This window comes from Bos indicus x Bos taurus, chromosome 8 (genome assembly GCF_003369695.1).
Source record: "Bos indicus x Bos taurus breed Angus x Brahman F1 hybrid chromosome 8, Bos_hybrid_MaternalHap_v2.0, whole genome shotgun sequence".
NCBI lineage: Eukaryota > Metazoa > Chordata > Mammalia > Artiodactyla > Bovidae > Bos > Bos indicus x Bos taurus.
In genome coordinates this window covers 75,616,657-75,638,887 of record NC_040083.1, presented here as the reverse complement: position 1 = coordinate 75,638,887, position 22,231 = coordinate 75,616,657, and the positions used below count along the sequence as shown (strand labels likewise).

Here is a 22,231-nt window from a genome sequence, read left to right as displayed (position 1 = left end):
GGAATAAGGCAGTGGAATTCCAGGGTTGGAGTTGGAGGCTGCCCAGTCAGATTCTCGACAGTTCTAGACAGCTCTTCCTCTCTCCCTGCCTTCTCTTCCTCTGGTCAGTCCTGCCAGTTAGAAACAAAGAAGTATTTCTGCAGTTGCATGAATGGTTCACTTAAGTACATTTTCTGCTCTCATCAAGTTTTAAAATTACCATCAGGAGGTACAGAATGTCTGATTATCTCTTGTGATTTTGAGAATTAAGGAAGAGTCAAGTGTTATCAGTCTAATTCCTCCATTATTATGTTTCCTATCAACTTTTATGCCTTGTGGTTTAGCAACCGTCAGTGAGCATTACTTTTATCCCATTGCTTTACTAGGGGTTCCAAAATGGTGATATTCTAATTCTAATATTCCTTCTGTATTTATTAGCTGGAAAGAACTTTCCCCCAACTATCTGATTATCCTGAAGTATAACTCATGCAATGGAGACAAGATAAATGCTTGATTCTTTGCCTTTACTCACCAATTTTCAGAATGAGTTGATGTCCTGGTAACCTGAACATGACCATGAGTTTGTTGTTCTTTAATTTTTTTGTTTGTTTTTGTATTATAAACTCATTGTCCTCTTTTTTTTTTTTACTTTTTAATTTATACATTTTTGGCCATTATATTCCTGTGTCTTTTTGACACAACCCTACTAGTCCCTGGCTTTCTAGTATGAAAAAATGTTGTAGGCTTGTACATTTTTTCCCCCAGAACTAAAATCAGCCATTTCTTCAACAAGTCTTGGTTTTAGAGGGAAATGGTAGTTAGGGAGCATTTAGGAGTGCTAGTGGTGCTTATCACCACTGGGTTAGTTCTTTTTTTTTTTTTTTTTTTTTTTAATTTTTAAACTTTACAATATTGTATTAGTTTTGCCAAATATCAAAATGAATCCGACACAGGTACACATGTGTTCCCCATCCTGAACCCTCCTCCCTCCTCCCTCCCCATACCGTCCCTCTGGGTCGTCCCAGTGCACCAGCCCCAAGCATCCAGTATCGTGCATTGAACCTGGACTGGCGACTCGTTTCATACATGATATTATACATGTTTCAATGCTATTCTCCCAAATCTTCCCACCCTCTCCCTCTCCCACAGAGTCCATAAGACTGATCTATACATCAGTGTCTCTTTTGCTGTCTTGTACACAGGGTTATTGTTACCATCTTTCTAAATTCCATATATATGCGTTAGTATACTGTATTGGTGTTTTTCTTTCTGGCTTACTTCACTCTGTATAATAGGCTCCAGTTTCATCTACCTCATTAGAACTGATTCAAATGAATTCTTTTTAATGGCTGAGTAATACTCCATTGTGTATATGTACCACAGCTTTCTTACCCATTCATCTGCTGATGGACGTCTAGGTTGCTTCCATGTCCTGGCTATTATAAACAGTGCTGCGATGAACATTGGGGTACCCGTGTCTCTTTCCCTTCTGGTTTCCTCAGTGTGTATGCCCAGCAGTGGGATTGCTGGATCATAAGGCAGTTCTATTTCCAGTTTTTTAAGGAATCTCCACACTGTTCTCCATAGTGGCTGTACTAGTTTGCATTCCCACCAACAGTGTAAGAGGGTTCCCTTTTCTCCACACCCTCTCCAGCGTTTATTGCTTGTAGACTTTTGGATCGAAGCTATTCTGACTGGCGTGAAATGGTACCTCATAGTGGTTTTGATTTGCATTTGTCTGATAATGAGTGATGTTGAGCATCTTTTCATGTGTTTGTTAGCCATCTGTTATGTCTTCTTTGGAGAAATGTCTATTTAGTTCTTTGGCCCATTTTTTGATTGGGTCATTTATTTTTCTGGAGTTGAGCTGTAGGAGTTGCTTGTATATTTTTGAGATTAGTTATTTGTCAGTTGCTTCATTTGCTATTATTTTCTCCCATTCTGAAGGCTGCCTTTTCACCTTGCTAATAGTTTCCTTTGTTGTGCAGAAGCTTTTAAGTTTAATTAGGTCCCATTTGTTTATTTTTGCTTTTATTTCCAATATTCTGGGAGGTGGGTCATAGAGGATCCTGCTGTGATGTACGTCGGAGAGTGTTTTGCCTATGTTCTCCTCTAGGAGTTTTATAGTTTCTGGTCTTATGTTGAGATCTTTAATCCATTTTGAGTTTATTTTTGTGTATGGTGTTAGAAAGTGTTCTAGTTTCATTCTTTTACAAGTGGTTGACCAGTTTTCCCAGCACCACTTGTTAAAGAGATTGTCTTTAATCCATTGTATATTCTTGCCTCCTTTGTCAAAGATAAGGTGTCCATAGGTGCGTGGATTTATCTCTGGGCTTTCTATTTTGTTCCATTGATCTATATTTCTGTCTTTGTGCCAGTACCATACTGTCTTGATAACTGTGGCTTTGTAGTAGAGCCTGAAGTCAGGTAGGTTGATTCCTCCAGTTCCATTCTTCTTTCTCAAGATAGCTTTGGCTATTCGAGGTTTTTTGTATTTCCATACAAATTGTGAAATTATTTGTTCTAGCTCTGTGAAGAATACCGTTGGTAGCTTGATAGGGATTGCATTGAATCTATAAATTGCTTTGGGTAGTATACTCATTTTCACTATATTGATTCTTCAATCCATGAACATGGTATATTTCTCCATCTATTAGTGTCCTCTTTGATTTCTTTCACCAGTGTTTTATAGTTTTCTATATATAGGTCTTTAGTTTCTTTAAGTAGGTATATTCCTAAGTATTTTATTCTTTCCGTTGCAATGGTGAATGGAATTGTTTCCTTAATTTCTCTTTTGGGTTAGTTCTTACTTCTAGGTCTTTTTGATGGACAGAGAAGGGAAAAGTGTATCATGGATTCATACTAATAAATTAATTAAAAATTAAGACTACAGGGTTTTTGCTTAGCTTTTTTGAATTTATATTTCTCTCCCTTTTCTCTTATGCTAAAATTCTTAGTTCTTAACAACATTAATATAATTTATTTGCTCTACCTCAATATGTATGTATACCAAAATAATAGTATATTACTTTTAATATGGTTACTGAATTCAGATTAAGATTTCTTTCCAGTTGTCCTTTCTACCCTTGATGTATAGTCATAATATTATATTGCAAAGTCTCTTTAAATAATTCTGTGTGTTTAAGCTCACCAATTTTGTATTCAGTTAAAGAAAAATTATAAAGTAAGCCACATTCAGAGAAGGCTAGTGTTCATCTCGGTCCCCTCCTGTCATCCCCCTCCCCTTAGGTAACCATTTTCTACCATGTTTGTTTGTACTCACCCCTTTCTCATGGGAAAAAAGAAAAGAAAAGGCGAGCATACTGTTAACACTGCTCTGCAGTTTGCTTTTTTCACTTAACAGCATCCTGGAGCTCATTCATGACTGTTAAGGACCCCCATTCCTTTTTAGTACTGCCCTGTTTCTATCCACGTTAAGTCTTTTTGATTAGAACTGAAATCTCCTACTGGACACATTACCCTCAGGTCTCATGAGGGGTAAATTGAGAGGCTTCGAGAGGTGAGAGAGTCAGCATCTTTTTATTATCATTTTAAAATTTTTGAATAATTTTAGATTTCAAAAAAAGCTTCAAAAATAAACATGTAGCATTCCTTCACCTAGCCTTCTCAGTGTTAACATTTTATATAACTATAGCAATTTAAATCAGGAAATGAACATTAAAACAATTCTCTTAACTGTCTACAGACCTTGTTTGAATTTCATCAATGTCCCACTCATGTCCTTTTTCGGGTCTAGGATTCTGTTACCTTTAGTTATCATGGCTCTGTATGTAGTCTCCTCAGTTTTTGTCAGTCTTGACCTTCACACCTTTGAAAAATGCTGACCAGTAATTTTGCAGACTGTGTCTGAATTTGGGTTTGTGTAATGTTTTCTCATTATTAGGTTGAGATAATGAATTTTTAGCAAGAATAGCACAGAAGTTGTACCCTTCTCAGTGTATTGTCGGAGAAGGCAATGGCACCCCACTCCAGTACTCTTGCCTGGAAACTCCCATGGAGGGAGGAGCCTGGTGGGCTGCAGTCCATGGGGTCGCTAGGAGTCGGACACGACTGAGCAACTTCACTTTCACTTTTCACTTTCATGCATTGGGGAAGGAAATGGCAACCCACTCCAGTGTTCTTGCCTGGAGAATCCCAGGAACGGCAGAACCTAGTAGGCTGCCGTCTATGGGGTCGCACAGAGTCGGACACGACTGAAGCGACTTAGCAGCAGCAGCAGTGTATTGTCGCAGTCAATATGTCATTACTGGTGATGTTAAACTTGATCACTGAGTTAAGGTGGTTTGTGCTAGGTTTCCCCATTGTGAAGTTATGATTGTTCGCTTTGTAATAAGTATCTTATGGACAGATACTTTTAAACTATGCAGTACCTATTTACATGTTAATTTTGCTGTCTAATTTTAATGTCCATTGATGATTCTTATGTGTAACAATTATTACTGTGGTGTTTACATGATGAGATTTTTCTGTGTCCATCATTCTACATTAGGGGATCCCCTTGTGGCTCAATGGTAAAGAATCTGCATGCCAATACAGGAAATGCAGGTTCGATCCCTGGGTCTGGAAGAGCCTTTGGAGAAGGAAATGGCTACCCCCTCCAATGTTCTTACCTGGAGAATCCCATGGACAGATGAGCCTGGCAGGCTACAGTCCATGGGGTTGCAAAAGAGACAAGGCTTAGTGACTGAGCACACAGTCTACGTTAATTAGTTGGAATTCTACTGCAGGAAAGAGCTGGTTTTTTTCTCTTTATTCATTTACTTACAACAGTAAATGATCTGAGCCACAGTCAGCTCCCGGTCTTATTTTTGCTGACTGTATAGAGCTTCTCTATCTTTGGCTGCAAAGAATATAATCAATCTGATTTCGGTGTTGACCATCTGGTGATGTCCATGTGGAGAGTCTTCTTTTATGTTGTTGGAAGAGGGGGTTTGCTATGACCAGTGCATTCTCTTGGAAAAACTCTATTAGCCTTTGCGCTGCTTCATTCCATACTCCAAGGCCAAATTTGCCTGTTAATCCAGGTGTTTCTTGACTTCCTACTTTTGCATTCCAGTCCCCTATAGAAAAGGACATCTTTTTTTGGTGTTAGTTCTAAAAGGTCTTGTAGGTCTTCATAGAACCATTCAACTTCAGCTTCTTCAGTGTTACTGGTTGGGGCATAGACTTGGATTACCGTGATATTGAATGGTTTGCCTTGGAAACGAACAGAGATCATTCTGTCGTTTTTGAGATTGCATCCAAGTACTGCATTTCAGACTCTTGTACTGCATTTCAGACTCTTGTTGACCATGATGGCTACTCCATTTCTTCTAAGGGATTCCTGCCCACAGTAGTAGATATAATGGTCATCTGAGTTAAATTCACCCATTCCAGTCCATTTTACTTCGCTCATTCCTAGAATGTTGACATTCACTCTTGCCATCTCCTGTTTGACCACTTCCAATTTGCCTTGATTCATGGACCTGACATTCCAGGTTCCTATGCAATATTGCTCTTTACAGCATCAGACCTTGCTTCTATCACCAGTCACGTCCACAACTGGGTATTGTTTTTGCTTTGGCTCCATCCCTTCATTCTTTCTGGAATTATTTCTCCACTGATTTCCAGTAGCATATTGGGCACCTACTGACCTGGGGAATTCCTCTTTCAGTATTGTATCATTTTGCCTTTTCATACTGTTCATGGGGTTCTCAAGGCAAGAATATTGAAGTGGTTTGCCGTTCCCTTCTCCAATGGACCACATTCTGTCAGACCTCTTCACCATGACCCGCCCATCCTGGGTGGCCCCACACGGCATGGCTTAGTTTCATTGAGTTAGACAAGGCTGTGGTCCGTGTGATCAGATTGGCTAGTTTTCTGTGATTATGGTTTCAGTGTGTCTGCCTTCTGATGCCCTCTCGCAACACCTGCTGTCTTACTTAGGTTTCTCTTACCTTGGACATGGCGTATCTCTTCACGGCTGCTCCAGCAAAGCGCAGCCACTGCTCCTTACCTTGGACGAGGGGTATCTCCTCAATTGCACTCATCTCACATGCTAGTAAAGTAATGCTCAAAATTTTCCAAGCCAGGCTTCAGCAATATGGGAACCGTGAACTTCCAGGTGTTCAAGCTAGTTTTAGAAAAGGCAGAGGAACCAGAGATCAAATTGCCAACATCTGCTGGATCATCAAAAAAGCAAGAGAGTTCCAGAAAAACATCTATTTCTGCTTTATTGACTATGCCAAAGCCTTTGACTGTGTGGATCACAATAAACTGGAAAATTCTGAAAGAGATGGGAATACCAGACCACCTGACCTGCCTCTTGAGAAACCTATATGCAGGTCAGGAAGCAACAGTTAGAACTGGACATGGAACAACAGACTGGTTCCAAATAGGAAAAGGAGTACGTCAAGGCTGTGTATTGTCACCCTGCTTATTTAACTTATATGCAGAGTACATCATGAGAAACGCTGGGCTGGAAGAAGCACAAGCTGGAATCAAGATTACCAGGAGAGATATCAACAGCCTCAGATACGCAGATGACACCACCTTTATGGCAGAAAGTGAAGAAGATCTAAAGAGCCTCTTGATGAAAATGAAAGAGGAGAGTGAAAAAGTTGGCTTAAAGCTCAGCATTCATAAAACAAAGATCATGGCATCTGGTCTCATCACTTTATGGGAAATAGATGGGGAAACAGTGGAAACAGTGTCAGACTTTATTTCTGGGGGGCTCCCAAATCACTGCAGATGGTGACTGCAGCCATGAAATTAAAAGACACTTACTCCTTGGAAGGAAAGTTATGACCAACCTAGATAGCGTATTCAAAAGCAGAGACATTACTTTGCCAACAAAGGTCCGTCTAGTCAAGGCTGTGGTTTTTCCAGTGGTCATGTATGGATGTGAGAGTTGGACTGAAGAAAGCTGAGCACTGAAGAATTGATGCTTTTGAACTGTGGTGTTGGAGAAGACTCTTGAGAGTCCCTTGGGCTGCAAGGAGATCCAACCAGTCCATCCTAAAGGAGATCAGTCCTGGGTGTTCATTGGAAAGACTGATACTAAAGCTGGAACTCCAGTACTTTGGCCACCTCATGTGAAGAGTTGACTCATTGGAAAAGACCCTGATGCTGGGAGGGATTGGGGGCAGGAGGAGAAGGGGACGAGAGAGGATGAGATGGCTGGACGGCATCACCGACTCGATGGACATGAGTTTGAGTGAACTCCGGGAGTTGGTGATGGACAGGGAGGCCTGGCGTGCTGCGATTCATGGGGTCGCAAAGAGTCGGACACAACTGAGCAACTGAACTGAACTGAACAGTAAATGGGTATTTCTTTCATTTGCTAAATTAGAATCCATTCTATCATTATTTTCTTGCTCACATTTTCCCAAATGGCTATTGGGAGTTCTTTCTGGGGTTCTGTCCATAAGTTCTTTCAGGTTGGTTTTGTAATCCTTTTGACATGCTCATTTTTTGAGCATCTTCTTGCCTTTTAGCACTACAAGGTGTCACACATTCTTCCTTGTCCTTGCCCTGAAATCAATCATTTCTCCAAGGAGCTAATACACTTTTGAATACGTACTATACACTAGTGAGTTTAATCTTCACAACAGATTCTCTCATTCCCACTTTATAGATCAGGATTCTGAAGCTCAAGTTAAGTGAATTTGCCAAGGGTCTACAGCCTCTGGCTAGAAATCTTTGATTCTCATGTTTAAATTTATGGTCCAGGAATTAATTAGGAAACCTAAGAGGTACCTGTGGAGAGGGCTTCCCAGGTGGCGCTAGAATCCGCCTGCCGATGCAGGAGTTATAGGTTGGATCCCTGGATCGGAAAGATCCCCTGAAGGAGGGCATGGCAACCCACCCCAGTATTCTTGCCTGGAGAATCCAATGGACAGAGGAGCCTGGAGGGCTATAGTCCATAGGGTTGCAAAGAGTCGGACACAACTGAAGCAACTTGGCATGGCATGGCATGGCACCTGTGGAGTATCCTTTGGGGCTTGACTGTCTATCTCACGTGGGAGACAATATGTAAAGGAGCCTGGAAACAAGCCTTAAAGAATAGGATCAAAATCTTGTGCTTTGTGAGGCGTACAGAGATGCCCCTTTTTTCCTTCCTGGATATTTCCGTTGCTTTTCCCTTAGAGCTTAGTAAAGTCTACTTTCCATTCTGATTCAGCAAGGCTAAAGGGACCCAAGGGCTCATAGAGACTGATGGCCACACTTCGATTTGAGTATGTAAGGGGCAGGTGCAACTCAGGGGCCAGGTTTGGTTACCTGTTCATCCCTTCTAGAGAATTTTCCCAGTGGGGATATTGGACTGACTTGTAATAAGAGTGGAAATTCCTTTATACCGTCTTATAACCTTGCAGCTTCTTGGATAGAGGAGGGTTAGCTGTGGACATCTATGGCTGCTGCCAAGAACAGTCACAGGAGACTCTCAAGGCTCATTACCTTTTCTTGGTGAACTCCCAGCACTGGCACTTCCAAGGGATCCCTTCCATTTTCTTCCCTCCCTTTCTTCTCATTTACTGTTGCTTACCCTAGATGCATGATTCAGAAATAGAAGGTCTCTCCTCCCTGGTCTTGTCCCCTCAACCCCTGCTCTTTCTGATGGGCATGTTGCCCTTGGAGATGTATGTATCCAGATTTCTGCTGGCACTAGTGATATCCAACGAGCACTTCTTTGAGAGGCTCTGCCCAGGAGCAAGTGACATGCCCTTCTTTGCCTTTGGGCCACCATCCCTACTTTTTTTCATGAGGGTGTAGACCTAGGTGATTTCTCAGTTGCTTCCTAGCTCTGCCTCTAGGATTTCTCCTGTTCCATTCAGACAACTTGTATCTGAATCTGCACTTGAAGCTGTACCTACCGGTGTGCATGTGTGAGCAGGGAGGCGGGGGAGTGGCATGGGTATTTTCTCTATTTATGTGCATCTTGTAGTTGGGAAGAGTGAGGAGAGATAGGGAGCTGGCAAGCCAGAACTGCCACCAAATAAGTTGGACTCTGGGACCGTAAGTGGGACTCTGGGACTCTGGGTTTGTCAATTCTGCTCTAATCCTAGGTTCACAGCCTTTAAGTTGAGAGGGGGCCGGGGGCAGGGTGTTTAACTAGGCGTAGCTAGCATAGGATGATGTTTTCCAGTCTACCTTGATTGTTCTTGTTGAGCAAGAAACTACCAGGGCATTTTGACTTCCTTTTGGAGGAGAGTTGCATGAGTGTGGTTTATTTAAAAAAAAAAAAAAATTATCTGTTAGTCTCACTTTGCATGTGATATTTGATGTGCTTGTTATTCTACCACTTTGCAGCTGAAGGAATGTATCCGTGCATTGGATCAGGAACACACCCACACTCCTTTCAGGCAAAGCAAATTAACTCAGGTAAAGTTCAATATGAGCTTTGAGTTCTGGTTTACGCATGTGTTCCTTCTTCCATTCATTGAATCATTCAGGAGAGCATCCACTGCCAGCAAGGCATGATGTGGCGGGGAGGAGGAGGGGAGGAGTCCCCTTCCTTCTAGGAGCTCTCAGTCTTGAAGAAGAAAGGGCATCCTCAGGCAGGGATCCCTGCAGTACACAGCAGCCAGGAAGCAGTGGTCACCACCCAACAGCTTTCCATTTATTTCTAACAGAAAGAAACCTTGTTGATTTAGTGACATCTCTGAGCCTTTGAAGGGGATGGCAGTGTAGCTGTCTTGGTACTCTTAGCTGTAGACTTAGATAGACCAGTGTTTCAAGACAAAAAATAATGGCAGCATTTAAAAAGAATGAGATTGATTTTTGACATGTCCTTCCAGAAAAGATGACCAAGATCTATAGTTTAAAAATATGAAATGAGAAAAAAAAACTACACAGAAAAATTATCCATCTCTGTTAGCTGATTATTCTGAGTAGTAGGACCATAGCTTATTTTTTTTCTTCCATTTTTCTGTCATGAAAATGTGCTTTATTGATAGGAAGCACCAAGAAGAGTGGCCCATGGAGGGCTCAGCCTCGGTACAAATAGCTGTGAAGACAGTTACAGGGACCCCTGGTTCCCTTTTGCACCAAGACTGTGCACAGTAGAACACAGACTAGGTAGGAGGCAGTCTAGGTGAGGCGCTCTGTATTCTGGGAGAAGTTTTCACTCTGTGCAGCTAGACCAACAGCTTCATGGGAACTGGGGCAGAACCCATGATAACATAGCTCCTAACTTATTAGAATCAGTCATCTGTGGGTTAGATGGTTTCTTCTCAAACATGACTACAACTGGGGACTCAGGAAACCCTTCTTTTGGATGGTTAGTCCTGATTCTGACATTGGCTTTGTTATTTTTCAAAACATGTCCTCCACCCCCAGAAATTGTGTTCCTATTTAATTAAATCAGTAATTTCACACATAAATCCACTTACAGAATCATATGCCTTTTTCACGCAAACATAAGTTTTAGATCTTTCTGGGTACCTAAGTACGTATATCCATAATTAGTTTTTATGGTTTTATGCAGTTCATAATTTTTTAGTTACTTGTTTATAGACTTAGAGATTTTCCAGATTTTACTATTATAATATTGTAATGAATATCCCGTGTATACTTTTTTTTTAAATCAGTTGAGCCATTGTCTCTTTAGGATAAAGTCTTTGAAGTGTGATTGCCAAACCAAAAGTAGGAACATTTTTTTACCAGGTTTTTAACATATTACCAAACTGCCCTCCCAAAGGCATGTACCAATTCACACTACATAGTACATGGGCAGCATAGCAGTGTACAGGAGCACCCTTTCCCTAGACCCTCACCAGAGCAGGTTCATGTGAGTCTTTCTTAATCTTCAGTTCAGTTCAGTTCACTCACTCAGTCGTGTCCGACTCTTTGCGACCCCATGAATCGAAGCACGCCAGGCCTCCCTGTCCATCACCAACTCCCAGAGTTCACTCAGACTCACGTCCATCGAGTCAGTGATGCCATCCAGCCATCTCATCCTCTGTCGTCCCCTTCTCCTGCCCCCAATCCCTCCCAGCATCAGTCTTTTCCAATGAGTCAACTCTTCACATGAGGTGGCCAAAGTACTGGAGTTTCAGCTTTAGCATCATTCCTTCCAAAGAAATCCCAGGACTCATCTCCTTTAGGATGGACTGGTTGGATCTCCTCGAAGTCCAAGGGACTCTCAAGAGTCTTCTCCAACAGCAAGTTCAAAAGCATCAATTCTTCGGCGCTCAGCCTTCTTCACAGTCCAACTCTCATATCCATACATGACCACTGGAAAAACCATAGCCTTGACTAGCCGGACCTTTGTTGGCAAAGTAATGTCTCTGCTTTTGTTAATCTTACAGGCCCCCAAATTTTAATTTTTTAATTTATTTATTACTTGACTGCACTGGATCTTAGTTGAGGTAACAAACTGAGTTGCAGCATACAAACCCTTAGTTGCAGCATGTGGGATCCAGTGGACCACCAGGGAAGTCCCCACAAATTTTAATTTTGTAAAATGGTTTCTCTGCATTTCTTTGATTAGTGGTGCAGTGAGTACCTGTTTTGTTTGTTTATTGATCATTCGTGTTTCTTTTGTTAATTACCTTTTTGTAGAAGGTGGTAGGTATAAGTATGGCCCAGTGTCCTGAACACCGTAAGCAGTCAATATGCCCTTTGTTAGTTGATTTCACTGACCTGCCTTCTGTTTTGAACAGGTGCTGAAGGACTCTTTCATTGGCAATGCCAAAACCTGCATGATCGCCAACATCTCACCAAGCCATGTGGCCACTGAACACACTCTGAATACTTTGCGCTATGCTGACCGGTGAGTCCCCCTCAGGGTCAGAGTGGGGGGTGTGTGTGTGTGTGTGGAAGATGCACACACAAGGATCTGACCTTGAGCTCCCCAAACCTGTTCTTGGGATAATAATTCTACTGCCAGGGGAACGTGCAACTGGTCATGTGAAGAATGTGTTTTGGTAGGCCCTGTCATTTTACAAGTGTGAATGTGACAAGAGGAAGGTGACATGTTCCCTTGTTCAGGAGACAACTCCATCAGTGGCTCTTAAATAGCTAGCCAGAGATGAAATATTTCTCCAAGGTGGAAGGTTTCATGAGGTTTTCTTCCTGCCAGCCTCAGCCCTAATTGTTAGGGATTAGTTGCTCAGTCGTGTCCGACTCTTTCCGACCCTGTGGACTGTAGCCTACCAGGCTTCTCTGTCCATGGGATTCTTCAGGCAAGAATACTGGAGTGGGTTACCATTTCCTTCTCCAAGGGATCTTCCCGACCCAGGGATCGAACCCGGGTCTACCGCATTGGAGGCAGAGGCTTTAACCTCTGAGCCACCAGGGAAGCCTAATTGTTAGGGATAGAGTACCTATTATTTGTCAAGGCAGAAGTACTCAGAGCTATGTAGGTCCAGAAGAGATCAACCTTGTTTTATGGAAGGAGAAACTGAGTCCCAGAAAAGTGCAGGAGCCTTAAAAGGGCTCACTGGGAGTTGGTGGCAGAACTAGTGCCTCTGACTGCCAAGTCAGGGCTCTAGTGACTTTGTTATCTGCCAGGGCCCCTCCCACTCTTACCCTGGGGTCATGTGTCTCCTACTCGTTTGACAGTGCTCTCATTACCATCCTTTCCTCTGGCTGCTTTGCTGCCTGGTCCTACCATACAACACCTCCTCTCAGTCTCTCAGAAGCTGTCTCCAAAGTTAACAGACTATTTGAGGGGAACCTGGTTTTCTTAAAATTGCTGTTGAAGAATCTTTCGTATCTGTGGCATTTTATGAAACTCACTGGGAAGGAAAGATAAGCTATCATTTAAGTTCCATGAGAACAGGAACCTTATCTTTTTCTCCACTGCATCTGTCCTGCCTAGACAGTACTTGGTACCTAGTAGGTGTGTTATTAATATTTGTGAATGAAAGGAGGCGCTCCCCCTGGGCGTCAGGGCTTGAGTGATGTTCTCTGTGTACTTTATCTCATTCCGATTGGAGAGACCATTTACAAAGTGGCTACTAGAATGGACTCGAGAGTGAAGCTGTCTGGGCCAGTGCCCTGCCTCTGCCACTTAGCTAGCTGAGTGATCTTGGGCAGGTTTTCAACTTCTCTGGGCACATTAAGTTCCCTTAATGTGAACGCGGATAATGACGGCACCTACCTCATGTAACAGTTACATGGATTCAGTGAGGTGACATGTGAGAAGGGCTTAGGGCCACACCTGGCACAGAATGAACACTCATTATATGTTAACTTCGACAACAATAGTAATATTATAGGCATATGCTCAGTCGTGTCTGACTCTTTGTGGTCCCTGGACTGTACAAGTTCCTGTCCATGGAATTTCCCAGAGAAGAATACAGGTATACTGTGGAGATCCTGCAGCTTTGGTTCAGACCACTGTGATAAATCACACTGAAGTCTCAGATTGGTTTCCCAGTACATGTAAAAATTATATTTACACTATACTATGGAGTTTATCATGTGTGCAGTAGCCTTATGTTTTTAAAAAAACAATGTACATACCTTAATTTAAAAATAATCTTGTTGGAAAAATGGCACTGATAGACTTGCTCTATGCAGAGTTGCTATGAACCTTCGGTTTGTTAAAAAAAAAAAAAAAAGCAAATGCCCTCTCCACAAAGCAAAATGCAGTAAAATGAAGTACACCTGTAATAGGTTCCCTAAATAAGTTTCCTCAAGGAGGATTCCTTATTGCATGGCTTCCTTAATGCCAGCATCCTAGCCCTGCTAGAAGATAAGTGAAGACTGAGATCAGCTAGAAGACGTGGGATGTCCAAAATTGTATCCCCCAAACGAGTATGGCTTCAAGTTCCTTCCCCGCATGTATCCATTACCCTGCTTCAACAGTTACTAACCCTAGGTCAGTCTTGTTTCGTAAATCCCTCCCTGCATCACAGACATAAGAAGTGCTTGAAGTGAGAACATCATTAGGAACAGAGAACAAAACATGCCCCTCAGCGCTTCAGTAAAGGAAGATGAAAGCAACCCTTTCTCAGAGGGGTTGTATTGAGTACAGTTGAGAAATTATTTAAAATAATTTTTGTTAAAAACTAGAAAAAGTATAATAGAAATAATCTCTTTCATTCAAAGCAGTCTGAAAAATTACTGAAAGTAAGTATGAAAGTCATTTGTTTTATATACTTAAATTAATTGTAGGTAACAATCTGTACATACATAAGATGAGAATGATTTTATTGCTTATTTGAAAATTTCCTCTGATTTAAAATTTTTCTCTCTTCACGTACTAAAAGAGTGTTGGTAAATAGTACAAAAATAAAGTTCTAGCTGGACCCCTAACAGGTTTATCAAAAAAGAGCTCAGTAACAAGAGTGATTTTGGAAAAAGGTAGAGTATACAGGACATACTTAGCATCAGTGACCAAGTTACCTGTAAGATTTCTTCTGACACCCTCAGATTTCTAGAATTACTTCTATGACTCCTAGGAAGAAACTTTGGTGTTTCCCTTTTAACAAAACTAAAAGAGCTCAATTTTATAACAGGAGGTAATTTGGAACCAGGACAGGGGAGCCTGGTAGGCTGCAGTCCATGGGGTCGCTAGGAGTTGGATACAACTGAGCCATTTCACTTTCACTTTTCACTTCCATGCATTGGAGAAGGAAATGGCAACCCACTCCAGTGTTCTTGCTTGGAGAATCCCAGGGACGGGGGAGCCTGGTGGGCTGCCATCTACGGGGTCGCACAGAGTCTGACACGACTGAAGCAACTTAACAGCAGCAGCAGCAGACTTGCCATGGCAACTCTCAACTCTCCTTGTGTGTATGTCCTGCTGCAACACCTCAGCAAAGGCCCAAGAACACAATCAACATGACTTTCAGTTCAGTTCAATCGCTCAGTCATGTCCGACTCTTTGCAACCCTATGAACTGCAGCACGCCAGGCCTCCCTGTCTGTCACTAACTCCCGGAGTTTACCCAAACTCTTGTCCATTGAGTCGGTGATGCCGTCCAACCATCTCATCCTCTCTCGTCCCCTTCTCCCATCTTCAATCTTTCCCAGCATCAGAGTCTTTTCCAGTGAGTCAGCTCTTCACATCAGGTGGCCAAAGTATTGGAGTTTCAGCTTTAACATCAGTCCTTCCAATGAACACCCAGGACTGATCTCCTTTAGGATGGACTGGTTGGATCTCCTTGCAGCCCAAGGGACTCTTAAGAGTCTTCTCCAACACCACAGTTCAAAAGCATCAATTCTTCTGCGCTCAGTTTTCTTTGGAAGTTCAACTCTCACATCCATACATGACTACTGGAAAAAGCATAGCCTTGACAAGACGGACCTTTGTTGGCAAAGTAATGTCTCTGCTTTTTAATATGCTGTCTAGATTGGTCATAACTTTCCTTCCAAGGAGTCAGCATCTTTTAATTTCATGGCTGCAGTCACCATCTGCAGTGATTTTGGAGCCCAGAAAAATAAAGTCTGACACTGTTTCCACCATTTCCCCATCTATTTGCCGTGAAGTGATGGGACCAGATGCCATGATCTTAGTTTTCTGAATGTTGAGCTTTAAGCCAACTTTTTCACTCTCCTCTTTCATTTTCATCAAGAGGCTCTTTAGTTCTTCACTTTGTGCCATAAGGGTGGTGTCATCTGCATATCTGAGGTTATTGACTTAGTGACTTAGTCATGACTTTAGTCCTGTCCTTTGTCTCTTTGCTCACTGTTATCTGCTTCCCTGCCTCTCAGACCTGAAAGGAAGTCAAGTCTCAGTGTCAGGTTTACTATCTTGGTTTTCAGAAATGGCCAGAGGGGTCATTTGGCTACTACTAAGTGGATTAAAACCAAAACAATGGAAAAGACATTTTCTGAGAGCTCCCAGGCAGAAGTACAACTCCCTCCATAAGGGATTTCAACACAGAATCTACAAGCAAGCCACTGCAGAGTCACATTTTACTTGATGTCTCCTTGTAAATCCAAATTCTTCCACTGCTTTTATTTTGTTTTAGGTATGACAGAGTGAGAGACTCTGATCTTGGCAACTCAATCCTAGCAGACTTAATTCTGGATTTTTCCATGTTCTCTAAAATTCCCTTGTAGAATAGAGCATGGCTCTCTTATTTCTCTATCTAGGGGCCAATTTTTGCCTCCCAGAGGACGTTTGGCAATGTCTGGAGACAATTTTGATTGTTGTGACAGGAAAGAAAGGCTGCTATGATCAAGGTAGAAGCCAAGGAAGTTGCTAAACATCCCGCAGGCACAAGACAGCTCCCCACAACAAAGAATGGTCTGAGCCCAGACACCGCTTAGTGCTGAGGTGGAAACCCTGGGGACAGACAGGTCGTTCCACCTTCATGGAATTAGCATAAGCCTACTTATTTCTGAGAGCTTTTGCTGCTTGAAGTGCCCAGCAGGTTGGAGGGAACTCATTTTTTCAGAGATGCCTAAAAGGAGGTGGTTTGCAGGAAAAAAAGGCTCTGATTATGGAATAGTAGGTGAGGAGTAGACACATGGCTCCTGAATGGGCTGATCTTTAGGAAATGTAGTATGGGCCCTGCGTGGACATAAGTTCTGAAACCAGCTCCTCTGGCCTGTCTCTCACATGGATCTGTGGTATTTCAAACACTCTCCTGATCATGGAATATTGGATGCATGCTAACATCCTCAGAGAAGACACTGATCTTTGTTCAAGTAAAGCGACGTATTTCATGTTGAAATAGAATATCCACTTTATTCTTTCCTTTATTGTCTCCCAGATAAAAAAATAATTCCCAGTTCTTGTAATACTTTTTTTTGGTTTTTGTTTTCTCTGAAAGCTATAGGAAGGGAATTACAGGAATGTACATTAACATAAAATGGTCATTTACAGGGTCAAAGAACTAAAGAAAGGCATTAAAGGTTGCACTCCAGCTAACAGTCGAAATCGAACATCTGGAAATTCTTCTAACGCTTCTCCAAAACGAATTCAGAGCTCTCCTGTGGCCTTGCCAGGGGACAAATATTCTCCCAAAAAAGTCAAGCTGGGGCTTCAGCAGCCTCTCACAGTGCCATCTGGCTCCATGAGAGGGAAGGCCCATCCTCTGGCTAGTCACCCAGCCAATATCCCTTTTGCTTCTGTACCTAAGGTTCCTGGCAGAGAGGGTGGCTCTCAAGGGAGTCCTCCCCGAGAGTGGGTCATTCAGACTAGCTCTAGCAAAGGAACCATGCTGTCTGGACATGTAGCCATAAAAAGGGCAGAAGAATCAGCTGCATTATGCTCTGAGAAAAACCCAATTGGCAACAAAACCCCCCTAGGCTGGGGAAGCAGGGTGCCAGGCCCGGGAGGGGACCTGGTCCGTGGTAAGCCGCCCTCCCGGTGCAAGAGAGTGCAGACTGTGCAGCCCGTGCAGAAGCAGCTTGTGTCTCGAGGCGAGCTCTCCTTTGGCAGCGCCCAGCGCTTAGTGGAGTACGGTCAGGGCAGCAAGGTGGGTGCGCTGAGCTGGCCTGCCTCTGAAGCTTGGACCAACAACATCCCTGTGCAGCAGGAGGCAAGGGAGGAGCATTTGCGCTTTTACCACCAGCAGTTCCAGCAGCCACCTCTCCTCCAGCAGAAGTTACAGTACCAACCCCTGGAAAGGTTTTTATGCCAGTCCCGGCCCCCAGAGGGACAGCTCCAGAGTGACATCCTTCCTCCCTTCCACCCTCATCGTGCTGAGAGTCAGGATGGAGCCCAAGTCCCCCAAGCCGAGGACCCTGATGACAGCGACTTCAGTGAAGATTCTTTTTCACACGCCTCCTGTCAAAGGACCACAAAGCAGCGAAAGAGCCCGGAGAACAGCGAAGGCTCGTTCTTCCTTCATCAGAGGGAGCAAGGTCCTGAGGAGCAGGTGGCTGAAAGGCAGCAGAGTCTGTTTTTCAGCCCAGATGGTGACGAGGAGGGTGTAACTAGAAGCTGGGTGTACTCCAGGGACCCCGCAGGCCACAGAAGGATAGCGCTCGATCACGGCCACAGCCCAGGTCAGGTGCCCTTGGACTGGAGTGGAGAGGAGGACTTAGACTCCTCAGGGCCTTCTCCCAGAGAAGACCTGGCAGGGAAGTCTTACTGCGCACAGGTAGACTCTGTATATGATTGGGAAAGGGGTGGCGGCCCTGCTTTTGACCTCAGACAGGAAGCCTTCAGAAGTGAGGTTCCTGGACAGGCCGAGGGCAGCTTGCCATCCCTGGAGGACGATGGTTTCACTTGCTCACTATCCCACATCGCAGTTCCTGGATCCCCAGACCAGAGAGACACAGTGAGCACACCCCTGAGAGAAGTCAGTGAGGACAGCCCAATTCTGGAGACGAGAACAATGAAAAACAGTAACCCTTTCCAAGGAGACGACTCTAAAGGTGAATTAGGCACATGCTCCGAGTATGCTTCTGGACTGATGGCTCCACTCACCATGTCCCTCCTGGAGAGCCTGGATGATGGGGGGGCTCCTTCCTGGGAGCAGCCAGCCCAGGCTGGAACTGCACATGGTCTCGTGGCAGTGGACACAGAGGGGCCAGCAATGGGCCACACAGTGTCATCGGGTGATCCAGAGGCAGTCTTGCCAACGTCTTCGGCAACCGAGCACCTGTGGCTCTCCTCATCTCCCCCCGACGACAAGCCTGGGGGCAGTCTTCCAGCTCTGTCCCCATCACCCATCCGTCAGCGCCCACCTGACGAGCTGCCCAGCGGGGAGGCTGACCCGGGGGAGGCCTGCCAGAGCAGAGGGACCACACTCTTCTCCCGGGGGCACCGTGATGCCAATGCTGAGACAGAGCTGGACGGCTCCCAGGGTTTCCTGGGAAAGCCCTTCCTCACCTTACATCCTGGAGGACCCCATGCTGGGCCTACACTCACCCCCCGAGCTGGAAATAGTGATGTGGCTGACCAGCCCAGGGCCCAGGAGAGAAAGCAGCCGACTGGGCCCAGTTGGCCGGAACTGGGTTTCTCCACAGACCCCATCACACTGTCTTGCTACAAAGAGGACATTGCATGGCTCAAACATAGGCCAATCCCAAGGTCCTTAGCAAGGCCAGGCTCTCCCCTGGCGGCCAGCTGCTCTCCTGAGACCGCCGGGACACTCCGTCAGCCTGCCCTGGGACATGCACAGTAAGTTGGACTCTCCTACCTAGACTTGGGCCCTCTGGCATCCCTACTCCCATGCCAGCTTATTGTTCTGTCCTGGGAATAGCTATGGTTGGCTCAGAGACAGGCTGTTTGTCCACCTTTTCAAGGGAGCCTGCCTAGATGCATATGACATGAGCAGTAGGAGTAAAATGTATTGGAGCAGGCCTGCCAGGGAGGATGGGCCCTCAGCCTGGGAAAGCTAGATGTGAGGGAGAGAAGGGAAGATCTGATCCTGTGACCAAGCCTGAGACTCGAGATGAGACCAGAATCCTCTTCATTCTGGTGGGTATGTATTCCTGGAAGTGCTGTCCCAGGACACAGCAGCAGCAGCCTGTGCCCCCAGAGCCACAGCATTCTAGGCACCTTCCAGGATGGCAAAGGTGGGAAACCGGCTGCTGACTGTGCTGCTGTCCCCAGAGGAGGCTGGATGGTGCAGCAGAATGACACAGCCTTGGAGGAGGTGAAAGGAGCGAGGGTCGAGGGCTAGAGGCGCAGGAGGGCAGGGTGGTGACAGATGCTTCTCTGTGAGGCCGCAGCCCTCCACTCTGGCTCCTGATTCCCAGGGCCAGCTGTCTGCCTGCTCACTGGGGCTTGGCCTGGGCCTTGGGCAAAGAGAAGGGCATGCAGGGATGTCCAGGGCAGGAGCCCACCTAGAGCCAAAGGACAATCATGCTGTTGTGTGGTCTCTACCCATCAGGGGGGTGTGACAGAAGGCAGATCCTCCAGCCTCTAGCCCAGACCCCCTTGCTCTGGTCCCTGAACTCCCCACAGAGGAGAAATGCCCACAGGCTAGGTGGCAGGCTCTATCTTGTGCCACGTGCCAGCTGCAGTGGCACAGCCTTTAGCTTCTGTGCAGGGAAGCTGTGAGCAGCTCCTGCGGAGGAGAAGCAGCATCTAGCCCTGTCTCAGTGAACCCGGGAGGCCCTGGGGGGCAGCTCCCAAAGCCACTGTCTCTTCCCAGTACCTCATAACTACTCCCTAGTCCCTTGACAAGCCCTGAAAAGAACGGGTGAAGAGGCAGGAGATGGTGGGGAGCTCGTTCCCATCAAAGCCTCGACCTCTTTGGGAAGAAGCAGCTCCTGGCCTAGAAATGAGGCTCAGTTCCAGAAAGCTGCCCATGAGAGATGGGAGGCCCAAGGCTCACAGCATCCCCTCTGCTTCCCAGGCAGGTGGTCATCCAAGCACACCAGGAACAGCTGGATGAAATGGCTGAGTTGGGCTTCAAGGAGGAGACCCTGATGAGCCAGCTGGCTCCTACTGTAAGTGGTCTTGGCTGGAGCCTCCAGGGCTCTTGGGACTTAGCCTGCAGCTAGTTTGACATTATTTAGTCACTAAGTCATGTCTGACTCTTTGGCAGCCCCATGGACTGTTGCCTACCAGGCTCCTCTGTCCATGGAATTCTCCAGGTAAGAATACTGGAGTTAAGTTGCCATTTCCTTCTCCAGGGGATCGTCCCGACCCAGGGACTGAACCCACGTCTCCTGAATTGGCAGGCCTGTTCTTTACCACGGAGCCACCAGGGAAGTCCAGCTAGTTAGATAGTCATCCCTGTTTCCTGCAGTGTGTTCAGAAAGGCTCTGCTGCCACACTGTAGCTTTGTGGAGGCTTTGAGCCTTCTCTTGCCACTCCTCTGAGCTGGCTTGAGGGGCGCAAGGACAGGTGGGAGATGGTGTGACACTCCGCATTCCCAGGTCAGTGTTTCCAGCCTCTCTCCTTGCCATTCTGCCTTCCTAGTGGCTTGTTGGAGGCCCCTCCCTGTGATCGTAACAGTGACTTGCCTTATGCAGACCAGAGGTACTTCTACAAAAACACCCTTTTGCCCTGCAGATACCTCTCTCTGTAGAGAAGTGGGCCCACCCTATGCCATGGTGACTATCCTTCAGGTTTTCCAACTGGAGGAAGGGCCTGGGCTCTGAAATCCTCCTGCAAGAGAAGGGATTAGAAAAGCAGATATGACAGAGGGCCAGTAACAGCAGAAGCTCCGTTTGACCTTTGTTTCCTTTCTCAGGATTTTGAAGGTTTTGTGATCCAGCTAGATGAAATCATGGTTCTGAAGTCCAAGTGCATCCAGAGTCTGAGGAGCCAGCTACAGCTATACCTGGCCTGCCACAAGCCAGCTGCAGGCCCCGAGAGGACAGCGGTGTCCTAGAGTGGAGTTGGTACGGGGTGGCTGGGCTCTCAAGAGCTGGAGGGGCCTCCACCAGGTCCCCCTGCAGATCTCGGCACCCACTCCCTTGTCCCACCCATGCTGGTCTCTCCCTCACCGCTCATGGCCTGGGCTGGGTCCCAGCTCCTCTCTCAGAGCGAGCATCTGTCCAGTTCCAAGCACAGGGGCTTCTGCCGGGAAGGACAGATGAGCCTGAACAACTTCTAATAGGTCTCTCCCTTTTCTTTGGGGTTGAAGATTTGCATTACTGACCCTTTGTGGAAACACAGTTGGGGCTAATAACCCTGTAGATGTTTCTGAATTTGGGGGTCTGAGGATGGGGGGGCCGGGCTGGTCAGCGGTAACTTATAGATTGGAGGTCGCAAGCTAGGGGAGAGAACATGCTGAGCCTAGAGGTTTTACCAGCCGGATTCTGTGCCTTCCTCCAGGACTACTTGGTCAAAAACTATAAACGCTGGTGCTAGTGGGTGGGGGCTGGGTGAGATCTGCCCCACCAGCCCTCGGGAGGTTAGCTTCTGAAAATGTAAAATGAATAAACCGTAACTCAATGTCTTTAACAGGAGCAGATGTTGGACAGGTCTTTTGCTTCCAGTTCCCCTCCCTCCCTGCAACCCAGTATTTAGACGGAAGAGGGCGCTCGCACCACTGCATTCTTTTCCAATCTCTGCCTTTTGCTGAGACCATCTGCCTGCATCATATTCCTAAGTGCTGTGAGTCCTCACTCACCGCACTCCCCGACAGAATAGCTGAATGGCTGGAGTATCTCAGGCAAGTCCATCTCCTAGCCTCACCTTTATCCAGGGTCGCCCTGGCCATCTGCTCGCCCTTTCAGTGGCCTGTGTTCAGTGCCTTGGCAGTAAGTGCTCTGGCCAGTGAGACTCGAAAGCAGTTTTACACACATACATGCACCCCTTCATGTGAGTTGTTTGCTGTGTATCTTTTTAGCAGAAAGAAGCTTAAGAAATACCAGGTACCCATACAATTTGGAAGTGTCACACACAAAAAGACTGGCTTCCCTTCTTCCTGTGACCTTGA

The 22,231-nt window shown here is 45.5% G+C and overlaps 1 protein-coding gene across 3 annotated transcripts in view; it reads left to right on the top strand.

Annotated features, from left to right (window-relative positions):
* The window catches only part of KIF24 (kinesin family member 24), a 72,486-nt gene extending 50,728 nt beyond the window's left edge, over positions 1-21,758 (top strand). For 2 of the 3 annotated variants that reach the window (XM_027550028.1, XM_027550027.1), the window contains exons 10-14: positions 9,289-9,360; positions 11,643-11,752; positions 16,765-19,011; positions 20,195-20,288; positions 21,038-21,758. In XM_027550028.1, coding sequence (XP_027405829.1) covers positions 9,289-9,360; positions 11,643-11,752; positions 16,765-19,011; positions 20,195-20,288; positions 21,038-21,178 — 2,664 coding nt within the window. In that variant the 3' untranslated portion in view covers positions 21,179-21,758. The remainder of the gene's footprint in view (positions 1-9,288; positions 9,361-11,642; positions 11,753-16,764; positions 19,012-20,194; positions 20,289-21,037) is intronic. The other variant, XM_027550029.1, reaches the window with a different exon arrangement.
* Positions 21,759-22,231: the final 473 nt, after the last annotated feature.